Source organism: Peromyscus californicus, unplaced genomic scaffold, assembly GCF_007827085.1.
Source record: "Peromyscus californicus insignis strain IS unplaced genomic scaffold, ASM782708v3 Scaffold_6__1_contigs__length_162567912, whole genome shotgun sequence".
Taxonomy (NCBI): Eukaryota; Metazoa; Chordata; class Mammalia; order Rodentia; family Cricetidae; genus Peromyscus; species Peromyscus californicus.
This window is the reverse complement of record NW_026294584.1, coordinates 3360-26971: the sequence shown is the minus strand read 5'-3', so window position 1 is coordinate 26971 and position 23612 is coordinate 3360. Positions and strand designations below refer to the sequence as shown.

Below are 23612 nucleotides of genomic sequence, written 5' to 3'. Positions count from 1 at the left end.
TTTCTCTTCCTCTTGCCAGCTAGTCCTGCTTCTGTGTTTGTGTTCACTCCCTCCCTCCTTCTGTCCTGCATTTAATTAGGTTGCTTACAGGAGTATATGAAACTTTTGCAGTGGGTATACCACTGAAAAAAAGTCTCTGCCTCCTCTAGCAACTGTTAAATGATTGTAGATCCTTAGAAGAGGGAGAGACCTGTAAAGCTCCTCCCCTCTCCATGACAGAATGTTGATAGGCTATGTCTTGTTCAGATAATCACACCTGTTGTAAATTTACAAGCACAGTGACCATGTCATGCCCGGAATACAGTGCTTTACAACACTTCATCCCATTTTCTGACTTTTGTTTCTTTTCTTCCAATATGTTCTGTTGAGTCTTGGAGAGGATGATATAAATCCCGATTAGGGCTGAATATTCTTAAGTAGTCGCTTATTCTCAGCACTCATAACTCTCATTTAATGAGTCTGCTGTAACCACTTTTCCTATTGCAACAAAAAGCTGCTTTGATGGAAGCTGACAGAAGCACTAACGCATGGACATAAGCATAAATGTTGTAAGGAGAGTTTGGCTGGTGTAATATGTGTATTTAGCAAAAAACCAAAAAACAATAGTTAGCTATCCCATCAGTGCCTAGACCTCCCCACCCATGGGCTTTGGACCAGGTTCATAGTACCAGGCATGAATTCTCTCCTGTGGAATGGACTTCAGATCCAAGTAGAAAGTGGTTGGTCACCCCCCATAATAGTCATACCACTATGTCACCAGTGGGTACATTGAGTGACTGTTTGTAGCATATCAATGTTAGGTAGGTGCTGTACCATTGAGCTATACTCTTTACCCCTCCTTCCATAATTTCTAATATTATTATTATTATTATTATTATTATTTTATTTATTTATTTATTTATTTTGGAGAGTGGGTTTCTCTATGTAGCTCTGGTTGTCCTAGAACTCACTCTGTAGACCAGGCTGGCCTCAAACCTAGAAATTTTTGCCTGCTTTTGCCTCCCACATGCTGGGATTAAAGGCATGTACTACCACTGCCCAGCTCTAATCTGATTTTAAAAGGAAGATTTTAATAAGAAAAATAGGGAGACCAAGCGATATCTAAAATCAACACAGAAAAAGTTATAAAGGGAGGAGACTGGGGATGTAGCTCAGTGGTAGAACATTTACCTAGTGTATACAAGCTCCTGGGTTTAATTCCCAGTACTACACAAACAAACAACAGCAACAGCAAAAAACAACCAAAGGCATGTGGTTATATTGTTAACTGTTATTTATTGGTTGTGTGAAGATAGCACATTTTTTTTTTTATGCCTGTAACTAGTTGGTGGACATTTGGGTTTTTTTCACTTTGGGCATTTGTAGACAGTATGACTGAATATTCATGTATCATTGTTTACATAGACATACATTTTCATTTCTAATGAAAGGATATCTAGGTCTGTTATGTTTTTATCATCTTTGGTAATGAGTCTACACTTTGCTCATGTTTCAATTGTGCCTTGTCTTTTTTTTTTTTTTTTTTTTTTTTTTTTTTTTTTTTTCGAGACAGGGTTTCTCTGTAGCTTTGGAGCCTGTCCTGGACTAACTAGCTCTGTAGACCAGTCTGGTCTCAAACTCAGAGAGATCCACCTGCCTCTGCCTCCCGAGTGCTGGGATTACAGGCGTGCACCACTACCGCCTGGCAGTGCCTTGTCTTTTTATTGCAGGATCATGAGTGTTCTTTATTTGTTATCAATGACTTGGTTTGGAAATCAAGTGCTTATGATTTTAGTGAGGGAAAAGAGGAGGTAATGGTTTGCAGTTCCAATTCCCACTGCTGTAATGTTTTCAATGATGCGGCACAAGAGGATGAGAGGAACCTAGAGGGGGAAGAGGCATTGCTGGTCACTTAGCCTTGGGCTCCAGTCACTATATATGTTTTTGGTTTGACACTGACATTAGAAATCTGTATGTATATATGTCTGCATGTATGTTATAAGTAAATATATGTATGAGAGATGTCGTTGCAGATGTCTTAGATTTCTATTTAGAGCATGAATTTTATTTCTTAAAATAGATGCATGTTTTTTAAAAGTCTGAGCTAATTTTTTTCTCCTAGTTTTTATATTGAGAAGTGTGTGTGTGTGTGTGTGTGTGTGTGTGTGTGTGTGTGTGTGTGTGTGTGTGATAGTTTCCAAAAGGCTTCACAAACAATTATGATTTTGTATGTATTGAAAAATACATTTGATATATTAACCTTATTAATAGATAGTTTTGGAGGTCTTCTAATTCTGAGATTCAACATAAATTTGTACTTGGTAAGACATGCTGTATTTTGAAGCCAATTTTTTTTTTTTGTGTGTGTGTGTGTGTGTGTGTATGTGTATGTGTTTATTTGTAAGAGGATCTCAAATTTGCTATCCTTGGTTCAGCTTCCCAAGTGCTAGAATTACAGGCATGTAAAATATTCCCAGCTATTTTGAAATTAGTTTTTTTTTTTTATTAACCTAGCTTACAGTCTTTTAAACTGCAGTTCAAAATTGTTCATAGATCTCTGTCAGATACAATAACAGGAACCATTCTTACCATACTGAGTACTTGAAATGTGTGCACTAAACTAGTATGCTGAAATTTATTTATTAAAATATTAGTTCAAGTAGTCATAGGTTACTAGTGATCACCTGTCAGGAGAGTGGGCCTTGAACCTTGTAAGGTACTATTTCTTTTTTTTGAATGACTGTGAGAAATTTTGTAAGTAGTATATGATATCATTGGGAAGTATTTGTTCCTGAAGTTTATTTCCTTTTTTCATTATCTTATGTATGCATGTTTTCTCGACATAACCTGTTAATTTTTTTTTTGAGCTGAGGATCGAACCCAGGGCCTTGCGCTTGCTAGGCAAGCGCTCTGCCACTGAGCTAAATCCCCAACCCACTTGTTAAATTTTTTAAAATAAATTTATGTCCCCTTCTGCACTCTGGAGGCAGAGGCAGGCGGATTGCTGTGTGTTCGAGGCCAGCCTGGTCTACAGAGCAAGATCCAGGACAGGCACCAAAACTACACAGAGAAACCTTGTCTCGAAAAACAAAACAAAACAAAACAAAATTGGCTGGGTGGATTGTCATCAGATTTAGAAGATTTGGAATGCTGTAATAGAAAACAAAGCTAATATGTCACACTAAACATGATTTTTGGAGCATGGTGGCTGTTGTTTGTTGGAGGCCAGTTAATGCTCTGGAGTCCTGCTGCCCTTTTTTTCAAGATGCACCTGGATAAGGTGCCAGTCCTAAGTAGGAAGATGCACAAAGGTGGGGCTAGCTGGTGGTCTCATGAGTCCTAAGAAGGAAGTTCCTAGAGCAAACAGTCCCACTTCAGAAAGCAGTTTGCTGAACTCACTTTAGTGTTAGTAATGTATTCCAGTTCAAGTAGAAAGAGGGTATTTGTTAGGTTTCAATAAAGTAGGCTTTTAGACAGAGAAGTACTTCAGATTTTAGTGGCAGCTCTTGTATGGTGATAATCTTTTTAGATAAATCTAATTTTTACTAACCCAACTCATGAAAGCCTCAGGATGACTAAAGAATTGTTTCACTTAATATTTTTGAGTTTACACATGTTTTGAGAGTAGGATTTTTTTTTATGAAAAGTTTACCTTTGTTTTAGCAAACATTTAAAATTTTCTGGGTCAGGGAGAATGTTTTGCTTTACCATCAGTACTAGTTCATTATCTTGAATTCATGAAATAAAATGGGAATAAATTAAAGGTTATATTTTGATAGTTTGGAGTATAATTTGAAATCTTTTTTTTTTTGGTTTTTCGAGACGGGGTTTCTCTGTGTAGCTTTGCGCCTTTCCTGGAACTCGCTCTGTAGACCAGGCTGGCCTCGAACTCACAGAGATCCGCCTGGCTCTGCCTCCCGAGTGCTGGGATTAAAGGTGTGCGCCACCACCGCCCGGCGATTTGAAATCTTAAATGATCTATAATTAAAAAATGATGGTAAACTGAAATGAATCAACATTAAATGAGAGGACTTTTCATTGGTTAGAGATGTTAACATTTTTTTTTTTTTTTTTTTTGTAAAACATAGGGATTCTAAACACTGAGAAATAACCAACAATATCTGTTCATGATATTTGTAGAGGGAATTATAAAACATTAAAGGGCGTAAAGTCACATGTGTGCACATGGGTGTGCTAATAACAAATGTCATTTCTTTTCAAATTTCCTATTTTCATTTTCTTTTAAAAATATCTAAATTCAATGTATATGAGTAACTTGATAATCTCATATAAAAATAAGTAGTGACTATGACAGCTGGTATCCACACAGCATTAATAAAACTAGAACTCTGCCTTGCCATTTAGTGACATTCCAGGTATAGAATGTACACCTCAATTTGTAGAACTGAAGATGAGCATAACCTGCCCCTTTGGAGTTGACGTTTGGATGCATATCTTTGTTTTTTCTGGAAACAGGGCACACACAGATCTAGCTGTGTTCTTTTACTATGTGAAGTCTACGAGTTAGTATGATTTTATGGGTTGTTGACTGTAGTAAGTAACAAAGACTGCCTTGGAGAAGCTTACAGTGAATGTGTGTAAAGAGGATGTGACAATGTTAGCATGAAGCTTTGAAATTTGGGCAGGAATGCACACCAGGGACAAACTGACAAGGTAGCCCCCCCCTTTTTTTCTGCCTGTGTTATAAAAACATGAAATTAAATTTTGTGGCTTTTGTAGTATGTTAGGAAATTTCTGGGGGCTTTTCATTTTTGTTAATTCTAGGGAAAAAGATCTGGAGGAATACTCATTGCAGTTGAAGTTTGTTTTTGTTGTTGTTTTTTGTTTGTTTTTAAAAAATATATTTGAAGGAGTACATCTTTGTGGAATTATTTCTCAATGACCCCAGCCTGGGGAAGTGGGGTTGGGTTGTGAGATCATGTGGATCCCAACATGGCTTTTCTGGTGGGGTTGGGAGGTGTGGGGAGTGCTGGGCAGTGCTCAGGAGTTGTCTGTGCAGTCATGGTAGGCAGGGCCCATTTATCTTTCACCTTACTTTGTTTTAGCAGTCTTAACAGTGAAAGATTCTTCTGGGTTATTTGTGTCTTTTTAGTAATTAGTTTGTCTTTAAAAATTTTAGTATGTGTGAATACAAATAATACCTGGCCAACAGCAATTACTAGAGTTTAACTGGCTTTATCTACTAGTAGAAATTATAATCTTGTCCTAACTCCACACAATATGCCTTGAATTCAGGAGCCATGTCACTTTGTTCCCAGTGAAACAAACACAGATTTGTTGTAAGTGTTCAGGATGGCCATTTTGTCATAAATGTCTTTCTGAAGTTTGGTGTTACTGTTAATTTACTCTTGGTATTTATATGAGATACTCTCTTATAAGCAATGTTGAGAAACCCCCCCCCAAAAAAAACAAAACAAAACAAAACAAAACAGGGTTTCTCTGTATAATAAATAGCCCAGGCTGTCCTGACACTCGCTCTGTAGACTAGGCTGGCCTCCAACTCACATAGATCTGCCTGCCTCTGCCTCCTGAGTGCTGGGATTAAAGGCGTGCACTATTACCGCCCTGCTGGTGAGACACTTTTGAAGAATACTGTTGGGTAGTGGATTGACTTATGTATATAGGAAAAACCAAACCAGTTCTATACTTTATTATCTGACACCATGTGTGGATGTCTTTTGCCTGCACAACTGCTTCAGTGGATACCAACCTTTCAGATTTGTCACTCTCTGCCTAGAAACTACAGATCTTCAGCTTGAGGGTTTTTTACCCCAAGCTTGCTTCTCTACTTTCAGATGACAGTGCATACGCGGGGTTATTTCACCTGTCCTTCTGACTTACCAGGTTTGGTGTTCATTAGAGTTTTTAAACTCTCTCCTTAGGTTTGGTTGATTGGATAGAGTACCTCAGGAAACTCATTGTAACACTTAACATTTACCAGTGGTATTCCAAAGGATCAGATGGACAGATGCATAAAGTGAAGTATGGAGGAATGGGTGTGGAATTTCATGCCCTGCCAAGGTGTGCCACCTCTCAGTTCTCCAGATGCTTCCAGAGTCTGGTCTCTTAGGCATTTGTTTGGAGGTTGCATTATATAAGTGTGATTAAGTAAATTATTGACTCCTGGTAATCAATATAAATAACCTTTCAACATCTCCACCCCTACAAGACTTTGGGCAAAACCCCCTGTCTTCTTACTCTGTCTTGGTACTTGATCTTTCCCTTGACAAGTTTCCCATCCTGAAGCTGCTCAGGACTGCCAGATGTCTGTCAACTGATTAATAAATGGTTACTGCTTTGGAAAGTCCAAGGAATTTAGTTGTTGTATGCCAGGAAAATGGGGATTAAGACCAAACTACATTTCACAATATCCCAATTATTACTTGCTTAGCATAGATACTGAAGTAGGCAAATATAGAAAGTTTAAAACTGACTGGTAAATTTGCTGTTAAAAACTTACTTTCTGCCTTAAGCACTTAATTTTTAGAATATTGTCATTTGTTGATCAGACTTCATAAGTTTCAAATGTCTCCAATTATGGTGTCTTAATATTTTCATAAATAAAGTACTGCTTTTTTGTTTGTTTTCAAGACAAGGTTTCTCTGTGTGTAGTCTTGGCTGTCCTGGAACTTGCTCTGTAGACCAGGCTGGCCTCGAACTCAGAGGGATCCACCTGCCTCTGCCTCCCAAGTGCTGGGATTAAAGGCACGTGCCACCACTGCCTGGCAAGTACTGCTTCTTTTTTTTGGGGGGGGGGGGGGGGATTCGAGACAGGGTTTCTCTGTAGTTTTGCGATTTCCTGGAACTTGCTTTGTGGACCAGGCTGGTCTCGAACTCAAAGAGATCCGCCTGACTCTGCCTCCCAAGTGCTGGGATTAAAGGCGTGGGCCACCACCGCCCGGCAAGTACTGCTTCTTAATAAAGTTTGAAGTCATTGTAAAGAAAACATTACATTCAGAGATTCGTACACGACAAAACATGCTTTCACATCATGTATACTTTTTGGCTAGAGAGTATAAAGAAATGGTTAAGTGCCTTAGATAGATCTTTTTGATGAAATGGTTTGGGCTAGTTAAAATGATGTTTTAGCTGAGGATGGTGGTGTACAGCTTTAGTCACTGCATTGGAGAGATTGAGTTAGGAAGGTCAAGTGTTCAAGGCCAGTGTAGGTTGTGTCTTCAGGTGGGAGATGTGGGAAGATGTCCATGAAAATAATGATCCAAAATTCTGTAAAATATACCTGGGTAAAATTTGAGTGGAAATACACAGAGATATTACAGCTTATTTCTGGAAAGTAAGACTGTAAGCAGTTGTAGTTCTGTGATTTAGTATGAACAAGTATTTTTGTAATGTGAAGAAAAGCAGGAAAAATTATAGGTTATCTTTTTTAGCTAGCTTTCTGTAGTAAAGGAAGATAGTTGAATGGGATGGGGATGTGGCATTGGAGAGGATGGGGCTTGGACTGGTGGTTTATGCAGTGGGAATGGATAAGGGGACATCATAGGTGAATCACCATCATGACTCAGGGATGGTTTAAGAATAATGAAAGGATATTCTATGGTGTCAACCTTAAGAAGTGGGCTTAATGGAGAAAGCAGGATGCTTTATTTGACATGTTTTCTGAATTGGAAGCCTAATGTATTAGGCTGTAGTTATTTACATTTGTCTGACATTAACACAAACTTGATTTTTATTGGTATAATTGAAAACTATGATTAGTACAGTCCCATGCCCCCCCCTTAACTAGAATTTTCATTAGTTAGACCTTTTGATACAATTTGTCTTTCTTGTGTCCTTTCAATTCTATATTCTTTCTCTAATCATTCCTAGAGTCTTACAAGCAAGTGAACATTCCCCCTTTTACCATATTTTGTTATTGACATAGACCTTATAACAAGCTCTAGAAACTATATGATAAGGCTGTATGATAATTAAGGAATTTGTGGGGCTGGAGAGATGGCTGAGCAGTTAAAAACCCATATTGTTTTACAGAGGATATAAGTTTGGTTCTCACCACTCATATCAGGTAGCCTACCGCTGCTTGTAACTCTAGCTCCAGGTGAGCTGTTCTCTATCTCTGACCTCTTTGACCTCTTGGGCAATCGTTAAATGCATATTTACCCCCCTCACACACAATTAAAAGTGAAAAAAAAGTAAAAGAATTTGTTAAACACTTTCTGCCTTATTTTATTTTGATATTTATATATTTGTCATAGCTAATATGTCCAATTCCTATTTTCATGAGAGGACTTACTCAGTTTAGCAATATAGTTTGAGCTTTGTAAATATTTCTTGAAAAAGTAAATGAGAAATCTTCCTCATACACACACACACACACACACACACACACACACACACACACACACACACACGTATATATGTATACATACGTATATATGTATATACGTGTGTGTGTGTGTGTGTGTGTGTGTGTGTGTGTGTGTTTATATAAATGTTAGGCAGACATTAGGCATGATTAGGTAGGAAAAAACACTCCTCCCCTTCGGTGTTCTTTATTTTTACTACATTGGGGACTTCAGCATTGCAACATTATTTGTGCTTTGTGATTCTTAGAAGGCATGTTCTTTGTTAATTCTGAACAATTCTCAGCTGTTATTACTTCTCACAGCAGCCTCTTCTTTTTTTCCCCTCTTTTGTAAAACCTCCAAAAAGTAGGTAGAGATTAGGCCTTGTCATTGCTTACTCTGGGCCTCAAGTTTTCCTTATTTCATTTAATTTGTGTTTGAAACACAGTCTTTACTATTTAGCTTATGACAGCCTTGAATTCATAGGTCTTTGTGCTTCAGCCTGCCAACTACTAGGATTACAGCTGTCCACTACTGTGATGGCTTTACGTTTTCGTTTATATTTTTATTTTCTGGTTCTATGTTGCTCCTAGATAGTGTTTTCAGATTTACTTTCCAGTCTCATTTGTTGTCTGGACAATTCATGTTTAACAGACATTGTCCCTCTGCAATCCATTGATTTACTTTCATTTCTATGAAAATTATGAACAATCTTTACCTTCTTATCCATGGGTTTCATAATTGCTAATTTAACCAACTGTAGATTGAAAATATTGCAATAGGCAAACAAACAAACAAACAAACAAAACCACCTGTACTGAACACTTAACAGTGTGTCATAGCTACTACTTACGTAGCATTTATATTTTACTAGACTTTATGAATTACCTAGAGATGGTTTAAAGTATAGGCACAGATTACATGCAGATACTATGGCACTTAACCTAAGAGAATTGAGCATCCATAAAGTTTGGTATCCATGGATATTGGGGAGCCATTATACTTTTTTTTGTGGGTGTGTTTTGTAATGCTAGTATTTGATGTCTGATCTTGTCTGCTATTATTTCTTTTGGGTTGCTCTTAAGTGTGGTTTTCATGTTTATATTGTGATTAAAAAATGTTAACTCATATTTGTGCTATATAATTGCTGAGAGTCCCAGTGCGCCCAGATGGAGGGTATATTTCTTTCAAATGGCTTTGGTTTGCTTCACTAGTTTCCCTGGGATTGCCACTAACCCAGAAGCACAAGTTAATTTCTTGATTTGAGGATTTCAAGACTGATCGGTTAGCTGTGAATTTAAATACAAACTCTTTCCAAGGGAGGTTTGGGATTGCAGTTTGCAGGGGAAGCTCCTGCTTGTTCCTTAGCTCGACGAAATACAGATTGTATTCTGAGTATATTTTTGTTGGCTGGTGGCAGGAGAGGGTTCATTCTGGGGCTTGTGTAGCTAGAATCTCAGCCTGCTCATGTTGATGCGTCCTTGGAAAATGGTTTTCCGATGGGTTCTTATGTGTTCACCCTCTCCAGCTGGAATAATAATGTTCATTTGCAACTCAGAAACTTATATTCAATTTCTTTGGTAAGGTTGACATTAGTGCTAACTCAAGTGTGGTCTTCAAACCTACACTTGATTTAAAAGTTGGAATTGTGTGATCTGAAGGTATAGCTCAGTTTCAAGTGCTTCCATCAAGGTTTGGGTTTCATGTAGCCACATATGGAGGCTACAGGTTGATTTCAAATGTCTCCTTTTATTATTTTCCACCTTATTAATATTTTTTGGTTTGTTTGCTGTATTTGTGAGATAGATGTTGTGTGTACACAGGTGTGCAGTCGTCTTTGAGAACATTTGTGGAAGTTAGAGGTTGCTGTTAGGATGTTTTCCTCAATCAGCTGTTTCTCCATGACATTAAAATAATTATTTCATTGATTGATTGATTGATTCATTCATTCATTGAGAGGAGAGAGAGAGAGAGGAAAGTGTGTGTGTGTGTGTGTGTGTGTGTGTGTGTGTGTGTGTGTGTGTGTGTGTGTGTGTGTGTACAAGTACATGCCATGGTTTTCATGTAGTGGTCAGATGACAACTTAAAGGAGTTGGTTCTCTCCTCCAACATGGATTCTAGGGACTGAACTCAGGTTGTAAGGCTTGGGGACAAGTACCTTTACTGGCTGAGCTATCTTGCCATCTTGATCTTCCTTTTCTGAAACAAGGTTTCCTTGAATTTGAAGTCTTCTGTATCATTTGGCTGTCAACAAGAGCCTGGGGTCCTACTGTCTCCCTTTCCCAGCACTGGGATTACAGATGTGTGTTCTGCCCATCTTTTGCCTGGCATCTGGGGATGCCAGCTCCTGTCCTCATGCTTGTGCAGCAAGCATTTTAACCACTGAGCTTTCTCCTCAGCCTCTCTACCTCATTTTTGGAGAAGTGTTTCTGACTGAATCTGGAACTCACTGATTTGCAAAGACTAGCAGGCTTGAGGGCTCCTGGGTTTTTCCAGCACCAGGAGCACAGGGAGAGCATCACCCCTCCTGGCCCTTCCCACGAGTGCTGGACAGCCACACTCAAGTCCTCACACTTGTTGATTGAGCCACCCCTAGCCTTTTCCTTGGGTTTCTTTCCTTTTCGTATAAATTAATAATTTGTTTCTAAATTGAAAACGTATGAATGGACCATAGAGAATTCTTGAAAAGTTAATAATTCCTCCTTGGAGAGAACCGGTGCTGCTTGCTGCTTGTTCCTCCATCCAGGTATTTTTGTGTGTGCCACTCTGTGTCTTTGTGTACAGCAAATAACATGCAATGTATAGTGCTCTGTTTATTTTTATTAATAATACATGAGCAACTATTTTGTTATTGTGTAACAGTTTTTTTTTAAGATTTATTTATTATGTATACAGTGTTCTGCTTGCATAAAAGAAGAGGGCAGCAGATCTCATTATAGGTGGTTGTAAGCCAACTTGTGGTTGCTGGGAATTGAACTCATGAACTTTGGAAGAGCAGCCAGTGCTCTTAACCCCTGAGCCATCTCTCCAGCCCACTGTGTAACAGTTTTATTAGGGTGATTTATATTGAATTTTCTTCATTTAAAATAATGAAGACATACTCAGTTTTGCCATCAACTGTGCAATGATCAAACCCTCCAAAACTCCATATAGTTGGGTAAATCACCTTTATTTCCCCCACCTTTTCAGCCTTAAGTAGCAACTAATCTACTTGTCTCTATAAATTTGTTTATTCTAGGCATTATATATATTATATATGTATGTGAGATTTCATATATATACAGATATAAAAATATTTATAATATTATACAACATATGTGTGAAGTTATATAATGTCTCCTTCTGAGAAATCTTGAGCCTACAAAGAAACTCCATATAGTTGAGTAACCATGTCTACCCCACTCAGTTTTAGGAGAATTGTCTTTGGTTAGTAGTTTGTTTGATGTTAGTATAATATTTTCAAGACTCATACATTACACATTGTAACATCTGTCAGCACTCCTTTTCTTGCTAAGTCCAACTTAATGAGCATACTATCATTTTATTTAATGTGATTATTTTATTTATCATGGTATTGATACTGTCTGGTTTGCTCTTCTGGCCATGATGAATAATAGGGGTAGGCTTATAATGCAGTGGCTGAGAATGCAAATTCTTTATATGTATGGGGCTCTGTGTCTCATCTTCAGCACCAAAATGGTTTGGGGAATGTTCCTCATTTCCACATAAAAAACTGCATTTATGTGCAGTTTTTTATGTGGAAATGAGCTTTCACTTTTGGAGGCCATACATCAATTGAAGTTGCTGAGGTTTATGGGAACAGTTCAGCCTTTTGGGAAATCTCCATTTCCCATTTTTGCACATCCTCCTCAATCCATTTTCCATCTTTATTATTTCTATTCTTGTGGGTGTGAAGTGCTATCATTGAGGCTTAATTTTTATTTTTCTCACTATAAATAGTGGAGACAATTTTTCCTAGGAGTTTCACAGTTAAGCTAATGTTTTTAGCACTTTGCTCCATTATCAGCTAGTATTTGTGTCTGATGAAAGCTTGGGAATCAGCTTTATTCTTTTGTATGTATATACCCAGTTGTCATATCACTATTTGTTGAACAGACTCTTCTTTCCCTATGTGAATGATCCTGGCACCCTTGTTAAAAGTCAGTTTATAGTGAGATTTTACTTCAGAACTTCCATTTCGATGGTATTGATCCATATGTCCATTCCTTGCTCCATAACACACTGCCTTGATCATTGTTGTTTTGCTCTAAGTTTTGAAATGGAAAGTATGAGAGCTCTAGCTCTGCTTTTCCAGCATTTGTTGACTGTTGTAGAATGTTGTATTTCTGTTTGAAGCCTAGCACAGAGGATCAGCTTTTGAAAAGAAGGCATCTGGGATTTTGGTAGAGGTTACATTGAATTCATAGATCTCTTGGGATGTATTGTCATTTTAACAGTATTAATTCTCTAATCCAAGAAATGAGATGACCTTCTGTTTATTTAGGTTTTCTATAATAGTCTTAATAGTCTTCATACTATGCTTTGAACTTCTTTCATTAAGCTTCTTTTCTTTCTTTCTTTCTCCCTCCCCCCCCCCCCCCCCAAGACAGGGTTTCTCTGTGTAGCTTTGTGCCTTTCCTGGAACTCACTCTGTAGCCCAGGCTGGCCTCGAAATCACAGAGATCCGCCTGAATCTGCCTTCCGAGTGCTGGGATTAAAGGAGTGCACCACCACTGCCTGGCTAAGCTTATTCCTAAGCATTTAATTTTTTAATGTCATTGTAAATGGAATTTTTGTTTTAATATTTTAAATATTTAATATTGCTTCAGTCTTTTTTTTTTTTTTTTTTGAGACAGGCTTTCTCTTTGTAGTCCTGGCTCTCACTATGAAGAACAAGGCTGGCCTTGAACTCAAGAGAACCACCTGCAAATGCTTAGCTTAAAGGCATGTATCATCACCACTTTTTTTTTTTAAAGGCAGAGTCTCACTTGATTTCCAGTCTGGCCTATACCTTACAGCAGTCCTCCTGCCTTAACCTCTCAATTGCTGTTACTACAGGTATGAGCCACCATGCTTAGTTTATTTGCCAATTCCTTCAGGCAGTTTTGTTGTGTGGATTCACAATGTGTCATAATGCTGTTCTTCTGTTGAAGGACATTACGATGCTCCAGTATTACTGTTTATCAGGATAAATTTCATTAAGGAGATGACCTGAACCACAAAATATCTAGGTACTGTAATTTTTTATCTGATTTAAACTGGTTATCCTGTCTACTTACCATTTTACTGTGTTGTCTAGAACTTCAAGTTATATAAAATAAACTGTAGTGAAAAGTATTATAAACTCTTTATAGATTAATCCTATTATCGAATGTGTCAAAGGAGATACACATTGCTAAAAATGTTCCTAAAGCATCATTGTTCAGAAGTTGGTGGAAGAAATGTTTTGTGTTGCCCATACTATGCTGCCAACAGTGAATATGTGACTCTTGATGACCTGAGATGGTGATGGAGTGATTAATGAACTACATCTTTAGTTTTAGTCAGTTAATGTGCTTGCTGGCTACTACATTATATAAACCATACCAGGATTTCATTTATTTTCTTTGTGTGTTTTGAATTATCTCAGAGAATAGAAAATAAATTATATTTGAATTTCATTGAAGTAGTTTCATTAGTAATTGTAGATGCCTTTAGGTTTAAGTCTTATGAGAGTTTGTTTGCAGAAGTTTTGTTCAAAGTGGCATATCTTGTATTATTTTCTGAATAGTGTGAAACAGTCATTTGTATTTACAGCAGGTAGATTTCTTTCCTTCCCTTTCCCTTCTCCTTCCTCTTACCTTTTCTTTCTTTCCCATTGCTTTTTGAGACAGGGCTTCTCTGTGTAGTTCCTGGCTATCTTGGAACTCACTCTGTAGACCAGGCTGGCCTGGAACTCAGAGATACACCTGTCTTTGCCTCCTGAGTGCTGGGATTAAAATACAGCAGATTACTTTAGGATAGATTTCAATAAACTTTTTGGTAGCACTGTACCCTTCCTTCATGCAGCAACTTCAGATTCCTCACAAGCAGAAGAAAGCATACAGGTTCTTTGTTTGCTTGCTCTTTATGTCTTATCCCAATGTAAAAGTTGATCTTACTTGAATTCTTTTGCTGTTTTCTTTTTGGTACACACATGTTCTCTAAATATCTACATATCAAACAATGCCCACTGTATTCTGTGCTACTGAGCAATCCATCTGCCCTCCAAACTTAAGTAAGCTAAAGCAGAAGTTTCCTTTCTTTTCAAGCCTCAAATTTGCATCCTCTCTCTTAGTACACAGGTGAGAGAGACCAGTGCCCACCTTCAGCCAATGAAGTGTAGTTCAGGTTTTTATCATGCTTTCTGTACTTAACAGTTCCAGCTTTCCCCCACTAATTTTGTCTTTTTCACCCCTTTTACATACCAGTTTCACTTATTCTCTGATGAAAGAACCTCTCTAGTCCTAACTTACCTAGTAACTCAGTTGATCAAGCAGTATTGTAGGTGGGTTGGGTTGGGTTGGGGAGACATGGTTTCTCTGTGTAGCCCTTGCTGTCCTGGAACTTCCTCTGTAGACCAGGCTGGTTCGAACTCAGAGATCCACCTGCCTCTGCCTTCCAAGTGCTGGGATTAAAGGCATGTGCTAAATTATTTTAAATTATTATTTATTTTATGTTTATGGGTGCTTTGCTTGCATATATGTGTATGTAGTGCCTTTGGAGGCCAGAAGAGGGTGTTAGATCCCTCAGCTGCTGTGAGCCAGTATATAGGTGCTGGGAATTGAACCGGGCTCTTCTGAAAGAGCATCCAGTGCTCTTAATTGCTGAACCATCTCTCCAGCTCCTAAACGAACCACCATGGAGACTGAAATATAGAGAGCTGGGAAGCAAGTCTGATTTGCTGACACCTGCTAGGAAATAATGCCATCTTAGGCAATAGGCAGACTAGTATTTTTTAAATATGAAACTAATTATTCTTTTTCTGCTTGGACTTGAGGAGAGCTTTTGTTTTTGTTTTTAAATCTGCCCATGTCTAAAACGAGAACCTACTTTCATTCTTGCTTACTCAGCTGAGATCCTTTTGCCATTTCCTTTGTGTTAAACAAACTCCAGCCTTCCTCTTGAGATAAGACCTACTATTTCTACATGAGCTTCTCTGGTACATTTTGAGGAACTTGATAGCTGTATTTATTTCTTTTGCTGCAGTAACAAATTAAACTAAACACAGCTCCTTCAAACTATATCCATTCATTAACTTAATTTATGTTGGAGATGAGGGTACACAGCATGGCTGCTCTCTTCTTGGACTAAAATTAAGGTGTCATTTGAGTCTGCAGTTTTTATCTGAGCCTCAGGACCTCCTGAAACTTAAGGATTGTTAACAGAGCATGTTTGTTTTGTTTACAGAATGGAGGTCCTTTGCCCTATTATTCTTCTAGCAGATGCCTAGGGACTATTGTCACTCATAGATGCTACTGGCAGTCACTACTGTGTTTTGTGGCCCTAGTTGACAGTTCACAGATGAATATTTGTTTTCTTCCAGGCCAGCTTGACCATATCTCAGCTCCTCCAGTGACCAGCTAGAGAAAACACTGTTTTTTTATTTGTTTTTTTAAACGTCTGAGCTGATTCAGTCAAGCCATCCAGTGCACACTTCCCTGGTCATGTAGCTTTGTTGTATTTTGTATCACAGGACTACCCACTCTCAGAGGAGCAGGGTTTTCACATGGTAAGACCTACTGGGGCTCATGTTACATTTCTGCCTGCCACAACAGACATTTCACATATATATTGATTTATAGTAAGCTTAGAAATTAGTTTTTCATTTGAGAGGAATAAATGAAATCATCTTTTTTCCCTGCCTAGCTTGTATCTTTACCTAGTGTTAACATATAACATTTCAAACAAGTTATTTGGGAAAAATGTGCATGTATTATTTATCGATTCCATCTGTAAGTAGAAATAAGCTAACATTACACTAAGAGGTGGAGAGTAAAGAAGGAGAAAGAGAGTGATTAAGGTTTTATTTTATATGAGCTTTTGCTGAACTATTAATACTACCTGAAGAAATTCATCTGGAACTCCTCTTTGAATTTTAATTGAAGACTTATTGAATGTTATTTTCTAAATTTATAGTAGTTGCCATCTAAGCTGTAAAGAAAAACTTTTTTTCCCTGCCAGGTGTACAGTTCACTTGTCAGTTTCTCTGCTAAAAGAGAAAGACAAGGAAAAGTGTGAACTGGAAGGAGCTGGAGATTCCTGTCTGGCCTTCTAGTCCCATGGGACTTAGAGTGCATGTACATTTTGTAGGAGTGACTCAGGTCCTTCCTCTATTAGAGCAAATGTACCTGCAGAATACAGCATGGAGTTGACGAGTGCAGTGAGGCAGTTCTAGTGTCAAAAGAAATGTTTAGTTTTTCAAACCACATTTTCAAAGGTCCTATATGGAGTAGTGATTAGTATACTTTTTAAGTAATATGCAATATAGTTCTTTGAAAAAATTAAGTGTCTAGTGGGAACTCTACTTTTCAAATGTTCTGTTCCTTTAACTGAAATGTACTCTTTCTTTTTTTCTTTCTTTTTTTTTTTTTTTTTTCCCCCCGAGCTGAGGACCGAACCCAGGGCCTTGTGCTTGCTAGGCAAGTGCTCTACCACTGAACTAAATCCCCAACCCCGTACTCTTTCTTATATAAGAACATGTTTCTAGTGCTTTGTATAAACCTTGTACTATTGACTAGCATTTCACTCTGTGGTTTAGAGAACTGCATAATGTTTTTCACTGAGAATGTAGCTGGTCAATTGTAAGAGCATACAAGTTGTGAAATCTAAATATAGCTATTTCTAAATTTTCTTTTGGACACATACACTTTACTAATATATAATATAAAATTCAAATAAATTATGTAGCTTTATATAATTTTATATTTTATTTTATTTATTTTTTATGTTTTTTATTTTTTATTTTTTTCAAGACGGAATTTCTTCATGTAGCTTTTTTGTTTTATTTATTTATCTATCTATCTATCTATGTATCTATCTATCTATCTATCTATCTATGTATCTATCTATCTATCTATCTATCTATCTATCTATCTATCTATCTATCTATCTATTTATTATGTATACAGAAGAGGGCGCCAGATCTCATTACAGATGGTTGTGAGCCACCATATGGTTGCTGGGAATTGAACTCAGGACCTCTGGAAGAACAGTCAGTGCTCTTAACCTCTGAGCCATCCCTCCAGCCCTAGTATTATATTTTAAATAGCCCCTTTAAGTATAATCAATACACATAGTTTGCTCACTTAATGCATGCACTAATTTATTTTGTCTATATAACTTTGTTTATTTTGGATATCTGTTTCACTGTGAAATCATAGAACCTATGGTCTCAGTGACTGTCATCAAAGGCTATGCACTCCGTAGCATTTATTTCTTATTATTTTGGAATAATAGTTTATTGTAAATCTGTACCACATGTTATCTGTTTACCAGTTGATAGACATTTGTATTGATTCTGCACTTTGTTGACTATGGATAATAATACCACTGAGAACACCCTGGACAAGATTTTGTGTGGAGATACTTAATTTCTGTATATACCTAGGAGCGGAATTGTTAAATCATATATTAATGATGTTTAAGCTTTTTAAAAATTACTTAATCAAAGGATTAATTGATTGGAGGTGATGATGTTGTGTGTGTGTGTGTGTGTGTGTGTGTGTGTGTGTGTGTGTGTGTATGTGTGTGTGGTGTGTGTTGTGTGTGTGTAGGTAAGAGCAAAGCTTGTAGAGTTGATTCTCTCCTTCCATCATATGGTCTCGGGGGTCAAACCCAGGCCATCAGATTGGTGGTGAGTGCTTTACCCACTTAGCCTTTTCATCAGCCCTATTTAATCTTTTTATGAATTTTTAATAGTTTTGAACATTTTGTTATTTTTATGGGTATAGGTGTTTTGTCTATATGCATGTCTGCGCACCAGTGTGCAGTGTCTACAAAAGCCAATAGGGGGCATTAGATCCTCTGGGACTGGAGTTGAAGTTATGAGCTGCTATGTGGTTGCTGAGAACTGAACCTGGTTCCTCTGTTAAGAACAGCCAGGGTTCTTTTTTTTTTTTTTTTTTTTTTTTTTTTTTGGTTTTTCAAGACAGGGTTTCTCTGTGTAGCTTTGCGCCTTTTCTGGAACTCACTTGGTAGCCCAGGCTGGCCTCGAACTCACAGAGATCCGCCTGGCTCTGCCTCCGAGTGCTGGGATTAAAGGCGTGTGCCACCTGTGCCCAGCAAGGGTTCTTAACTGCTAATCCATCTCTCCAATTATTCCCCCCCTCTTTAATCTCATAGGAGTTTCTAGAATGTTGTACAAAATAGCTGTGTTATATTCTCACCAGAAGTATATGTGGGCCCCATGTCTTCATCTTCCCTAACATTTGTTAATGTTGGATTTTTTAAAATTATAGCTGTCTTGGTGTGGGAGGCAGTTCATTGCAATTTTGATTTCCTTTTCCTGAACTCCTGCTCTAATTTCATTTCTGTTGCTATGATAAAACTCCTTGACATAAAGCAACTTAGGGAGAAAGGATTTATTTTAGCTCTCAATTCCAAGTTACAATCCGTTGTTGCTTGGAAGTGAAGGCAGAAACTTGAAGCAGCTAATCATATCACATCCACAGGATCAGGGAGAGAGATAAAGGAAGTATGCCTGTTAGCGCTCAGTTTGCTCTTTACACTTCAGAGTTCAGGATCTCTTGCCTAGGGAGTGGTGCCACCCATAGTGGCCTTGGTCTTTCTTTAGTGATGAACATGATCAAGACACTCCCTTTCCTGACATACCCACAGACCAGTTTGAAATAGACAGTTCCTCGTTGAAACTCTTTCCAGATAATTTTAGATTCTGTCAAGTTAACTGTTGTTGTTTATTTTTTACTCTTTTGGAGGGCCCACCACCCAGCTCCCAAATAAATCACTCAGGCCTATTCTTGTTTAATAAATGCCTGGCCTTACCTTGGCTTATTTCTAGCCAGCTTTTGTTAACTTAAATTACCCTAGCTTTTCTTAACTTAAATTATCCCATCTATCTGTTGCCTCTGGGATTTTCCTTTTCTAATTCCTGTATACCTTTCTTGTTTTTTACTCTGTGGCTTGCTGTGTAGCTGGGTAACTGGCCTCTAAAGTCGTCCTCCTTCTCTGGCTCCTCCTTCCTCTCCTCCCCAATTTTTTCTTCTATTAATTTTTTTGCCTGCCAGCCCCACCTGTTCTTTCTCCTGCCTCGTTATTGGCTGTTCAGCTCTTTATTAGACTATCAGGTGTTTTACACGGGCATGGTAATACAGCTTCACAGAGTTCAACAAATGTGACATAAACAAAAGTAATACAACTTAAAATAATATTCTACAACAGTTAACAATTAAAACTGTCAAAATGACAATGATATTGATCTTTTTGTATTTTGATCATTCATACATATATATATTATTTTGGAAATATCTATTTTAATCTGCTACTCTGTTTTGGTGTTTGTGATTGAACTTAGAACCTTGTTGATGATGAACAAATGCTCTACAATTGAAATACATCCTTACTTTCTTTACCCACTTTCATATTAGTGTGTCATTTTTTGTTTAGTTCTAAGAGTTCTTTATATATTTCAGGATATGTCTTGTTTCAGTTATACAGTTTTGAAATATTTCCTCCTATTGAATAGATTCTTTATTTTCTTGATGGTGTTTTTTGAGAAATACAAACTTTTCCTTTGAAAGCCAGGCATGACAGTGACTGCTTAAAATTCCAACAGTATTGAGAAGACAGGAGTCCTAAATCTGCTAGCCCCAAGTCCCAGTGAAAGATCCTGTCTCAAAGAGTAGGGTGAACAACTTCTAAGGAATAACTCAAGATTAACCTCTAATCCTCTACACACACACACACACACACACACACACACACACACACACACACACACACACACACACTTAAATTTAAAAAAGTTACTACATTGATTTATTGAATGTGGGAGGATGACATGCCACAGTGTATGTTTGAAGGTCAGAGGATAATTTCAGAGTATCCATTCTCTCCTTCCATCACATTGGTCCTTGGATTTGAACTGAAGTCTCCAGGCTTGGCAGCATGTACTTTTACTTGTTGAGCCATTTTGCCTGTTCAAACATTTTTAATTGTGATTAAGTATGGTTTATCTTTTTCTTTTATTTGTTTGTTTTGGTATTGTGTGTAAAAAGCAATGCTTAACTCAAGATCATGAAGATTTTTCTGAGAGTTTGATAGTTCTGGCTCTTTCATTTAACTTTTTTTTTTTTTTTTTCCAAGACAGGGTTTCTCTGTGTAGATTTGCGCCTTTCCTGGATCTCGCTCTGTAGACCAGGCTGGACTTGAACTCACAAAGATCTGCCTGCCTCTGCCTCCCGAGTGCTGGGATTAAAGGCGTGTACCACCACCGCCCGACTCATTTAACTCTTTAATCCATGTTAGAATAGTGTGGGGGGGCATTCTGCTTTTTAAAAAAATTTTAATTTTTATTTATACATCTATGTGAATATGTGCCACTTGCCTTGGTGCTTGCAGAGGTTGAAAGAGGTGTTAGAGCACCTGGAGCTGGAGTTACAGAGTTGTGAGCAGCCCAGTATGAGTGCTAGGAACTGAGTTTTGGTCCTGGAAGAGCAGCAAGCAGTAACCACATAGCAATCTCTCCTGCTCCACCCCCACCCTGTGCACCTTTTGTTCATCTCGGCATCATTTGTTCCAAAGATTTCTGGTTTTTTTTTTTTTTTGTTTTTCGAGACAGGGTTTCTCTGTGTAGCTTTGCGCCTTTCCTGGGACTCACTTGGTAGCCCAGGCTGGCCTCGAACTCACAGAGATCCGCCTGGCTCTGCCTCCCGAGTGCTGGTATTAAAGGCGTGCGCCACCACCGCCCGGCAGATTTCTGTTTTTAAACCATTTGTATTGGTACTCTCTTTGAAAATATTTCTAGTTCCTCCCCACTCTTTTTTTTTTAATGTATTTCTAATATTTCTTCTGTAAAATAGATTCATACGTTCTGTCTGTCTCTGTCTCTCTCTCTCAACAGGGTCTCTTTACATACCCCTGGCTGTCCTGGAACTTGCTCTGTAGACTAGATTATCCTCAAACTCACAGAGACTCACCTGCCTCTGCCTCAAGCACTGGGCTTAAAGGTGTGCGCCATCGTGCCTGGCCCTGGAATAGCTTCTTGATTGTGTTCATTAGGGCAGAAGGAAGTTGTCTTTTGATCTTTTGATATACTTCACAAGCCTGTAATTGGTGAGATAACTTGTCCCTCTTGATCTTTTAGATAGTTGATATTTTAGCACACTTTACAGTGCTCTTAGAAATTCTTTAAAAGAAGACCATCTCAGCTGGGTTTGTGATGCATGCTCTAATTGTAGAATTTGAGAGACTAGGGCAGGAAGATTAGTAGTTGAAAGCCAGTGTCAGCTATATAGTAAGTTTGAGGCCAGCCTTTTCTATAAGACCCTGTTTCTAAGGAAGGAAAGGGGCAAACCTGCTTTCCCTCAGGTGCTAGGGCATGTGTCAGTGTGTGTTCCCTAGAAGAAACTCAGCTGCCTTCTCCTGTGTGACGGCAGTAACAGGTATGGGTGTATAATTGGAGCATAATGTTACATAAAGCATAACATTACACTTGCTGTGGTGAATTGATTTGAGAAGTAGTGTCAGTTACCATGAGGTAGGTCATTAATAAAAGCTTCAGAAGAAACTGTCATCACTGGTGTGAGCAGGAGTGTGAATGTGAGGCTAAGCTACTGCTCTGCTTCAGGGAGATCTACGGGGTAGTGTCATCCAGTAGAAATACAGTGTAGACCTTCCTTGTAATTTAAGATTCTGATGGCCACATTAAACAAAGTAAAAAGAGTTGAGTGACATTAATGTTAATAATATATTTAACTTGTATATAAAACATCTTAAAATGTGATACATAAAAGTTGCTTTTCACCCCCCTTGCAGAGGCCAGTTCAGGGAAAACAGTCATAGTCCCATTAGGAAGACAGCTTAACAGCCAGGCAGGCTTTGGCATCCAAACTGAGATACTGTGTGTTTTCTATTGGGACATGATTAGAAGTAATAATTAACTTTTATGTAAGTTCATCCTTCATTTTGTTTTGTTTTGTTTTTCAAGACACGGTTTATCTGTGTAGCTCTGACTATCCTGGAATTCACTCTGTAGACTAGGCTGTCTTCAAACTCAGAGATCCACCTGCTTCTGCCTTCTACTGGCATGTGCCACCACCACCTGGCTAATTCTGATTTTTTTCAAGTAAGAAAAACTAACTTCTTTATAAGCTGATAGCTGAGTATACTTACCTTTTAATAATCTCCACGGGATGTTTTCTTTCTTATAAAGTTGTACATCATAGGATAAGGTGCTTATTCATTACAATAAAATTTTAATAGCATTGTCTGAAAAAATACTGAATCTCTGAATGAAAAGATGCTTATGAAAAATACTCCATTAATAAAGGAGAAGGTCACCACCCCCTGTCAGCCAATGTGATGAAGTACTGTTTGAATTCAATTAAAATGAATGGAATGACTTTAACTTTAATGAGTGGAATTTCTTCTTAATGTGTGACAAGTTCTAGTTTCCTCATACTAAGAAACTCAAATTTGCCTATCATGCATGGTTTGCTTTTCGTAAATAGAATTTTTTTCCCTGCTGTTTCAGGCCAGAGCCTCAGCAGAAAGCTCCTTTAGTTCCTCCTCCTCCTCCACCACCACCACCACCACCACCGCTGCCACCACCGCTGCCAGACCCAGTGCCCCCAGAGCCAGAGGAGGAGATTCTGGGATCAGATGATGAGGAGCAGGAGGACCCCGCAGATTACTGCAAAGGTGATGTGGTGGAATGGCAGGGTGGGCTTGCTTTCCTTGTAGGGCTACCAAGTAACTTGGGGAGTGGGCCAGGGGAGTTAGTGCAGTAACTACTTGATATTTATTAAATTAGCCTCCTAAATTTACTATTAGAATGATGCCAGAAATTGTATGTCATAGAAATTGTAAGAGAAAGAAAAATATGTATGTTCATATATACTCTAGGCACCTTAAACACATTTGATACAATTAAATATAAAGAGCACAAGAAACCATTTAAGAAGAGCATTGGAGCAGAAGTACCAGGCTCCTGACAGAAGCTAATTGTAACTTTTGTATTTGGCTTTTAGCTTTCTGCCTGTTAGGCTAAAAGGGAAACATTCCCTTCCCTTTGTAGCATTGCATTGCTCATTGTTTGTGGAAAGAAAG

The 23612-nt window shown here is 38.1% G+C and overlaps 1 protein-coding gene across 1 annotated transcript in view; it reads left to right on the top strand.

Moving 5' to 3' along the window:
- LOC128098639 (protein enabled homolog) overlaps positions 1-23308 on the top strand; it is a 129601-nt gene extending 106293 nt beyond the window's left edge. The window contains exon 3 of the mRNA XM_052719934.1: positions 23038-23308. Coding sequence (XP_052575894.1) covers positions 23038-23293 — 256 coding nt within the window. The 3' untranslated portion in view covers positions 23294-23308. The remainder of the gene's footprint in view (positions 1-23037) is intronic.
- Positions 23309-23612: the final 304 nt, after the last annotated feature.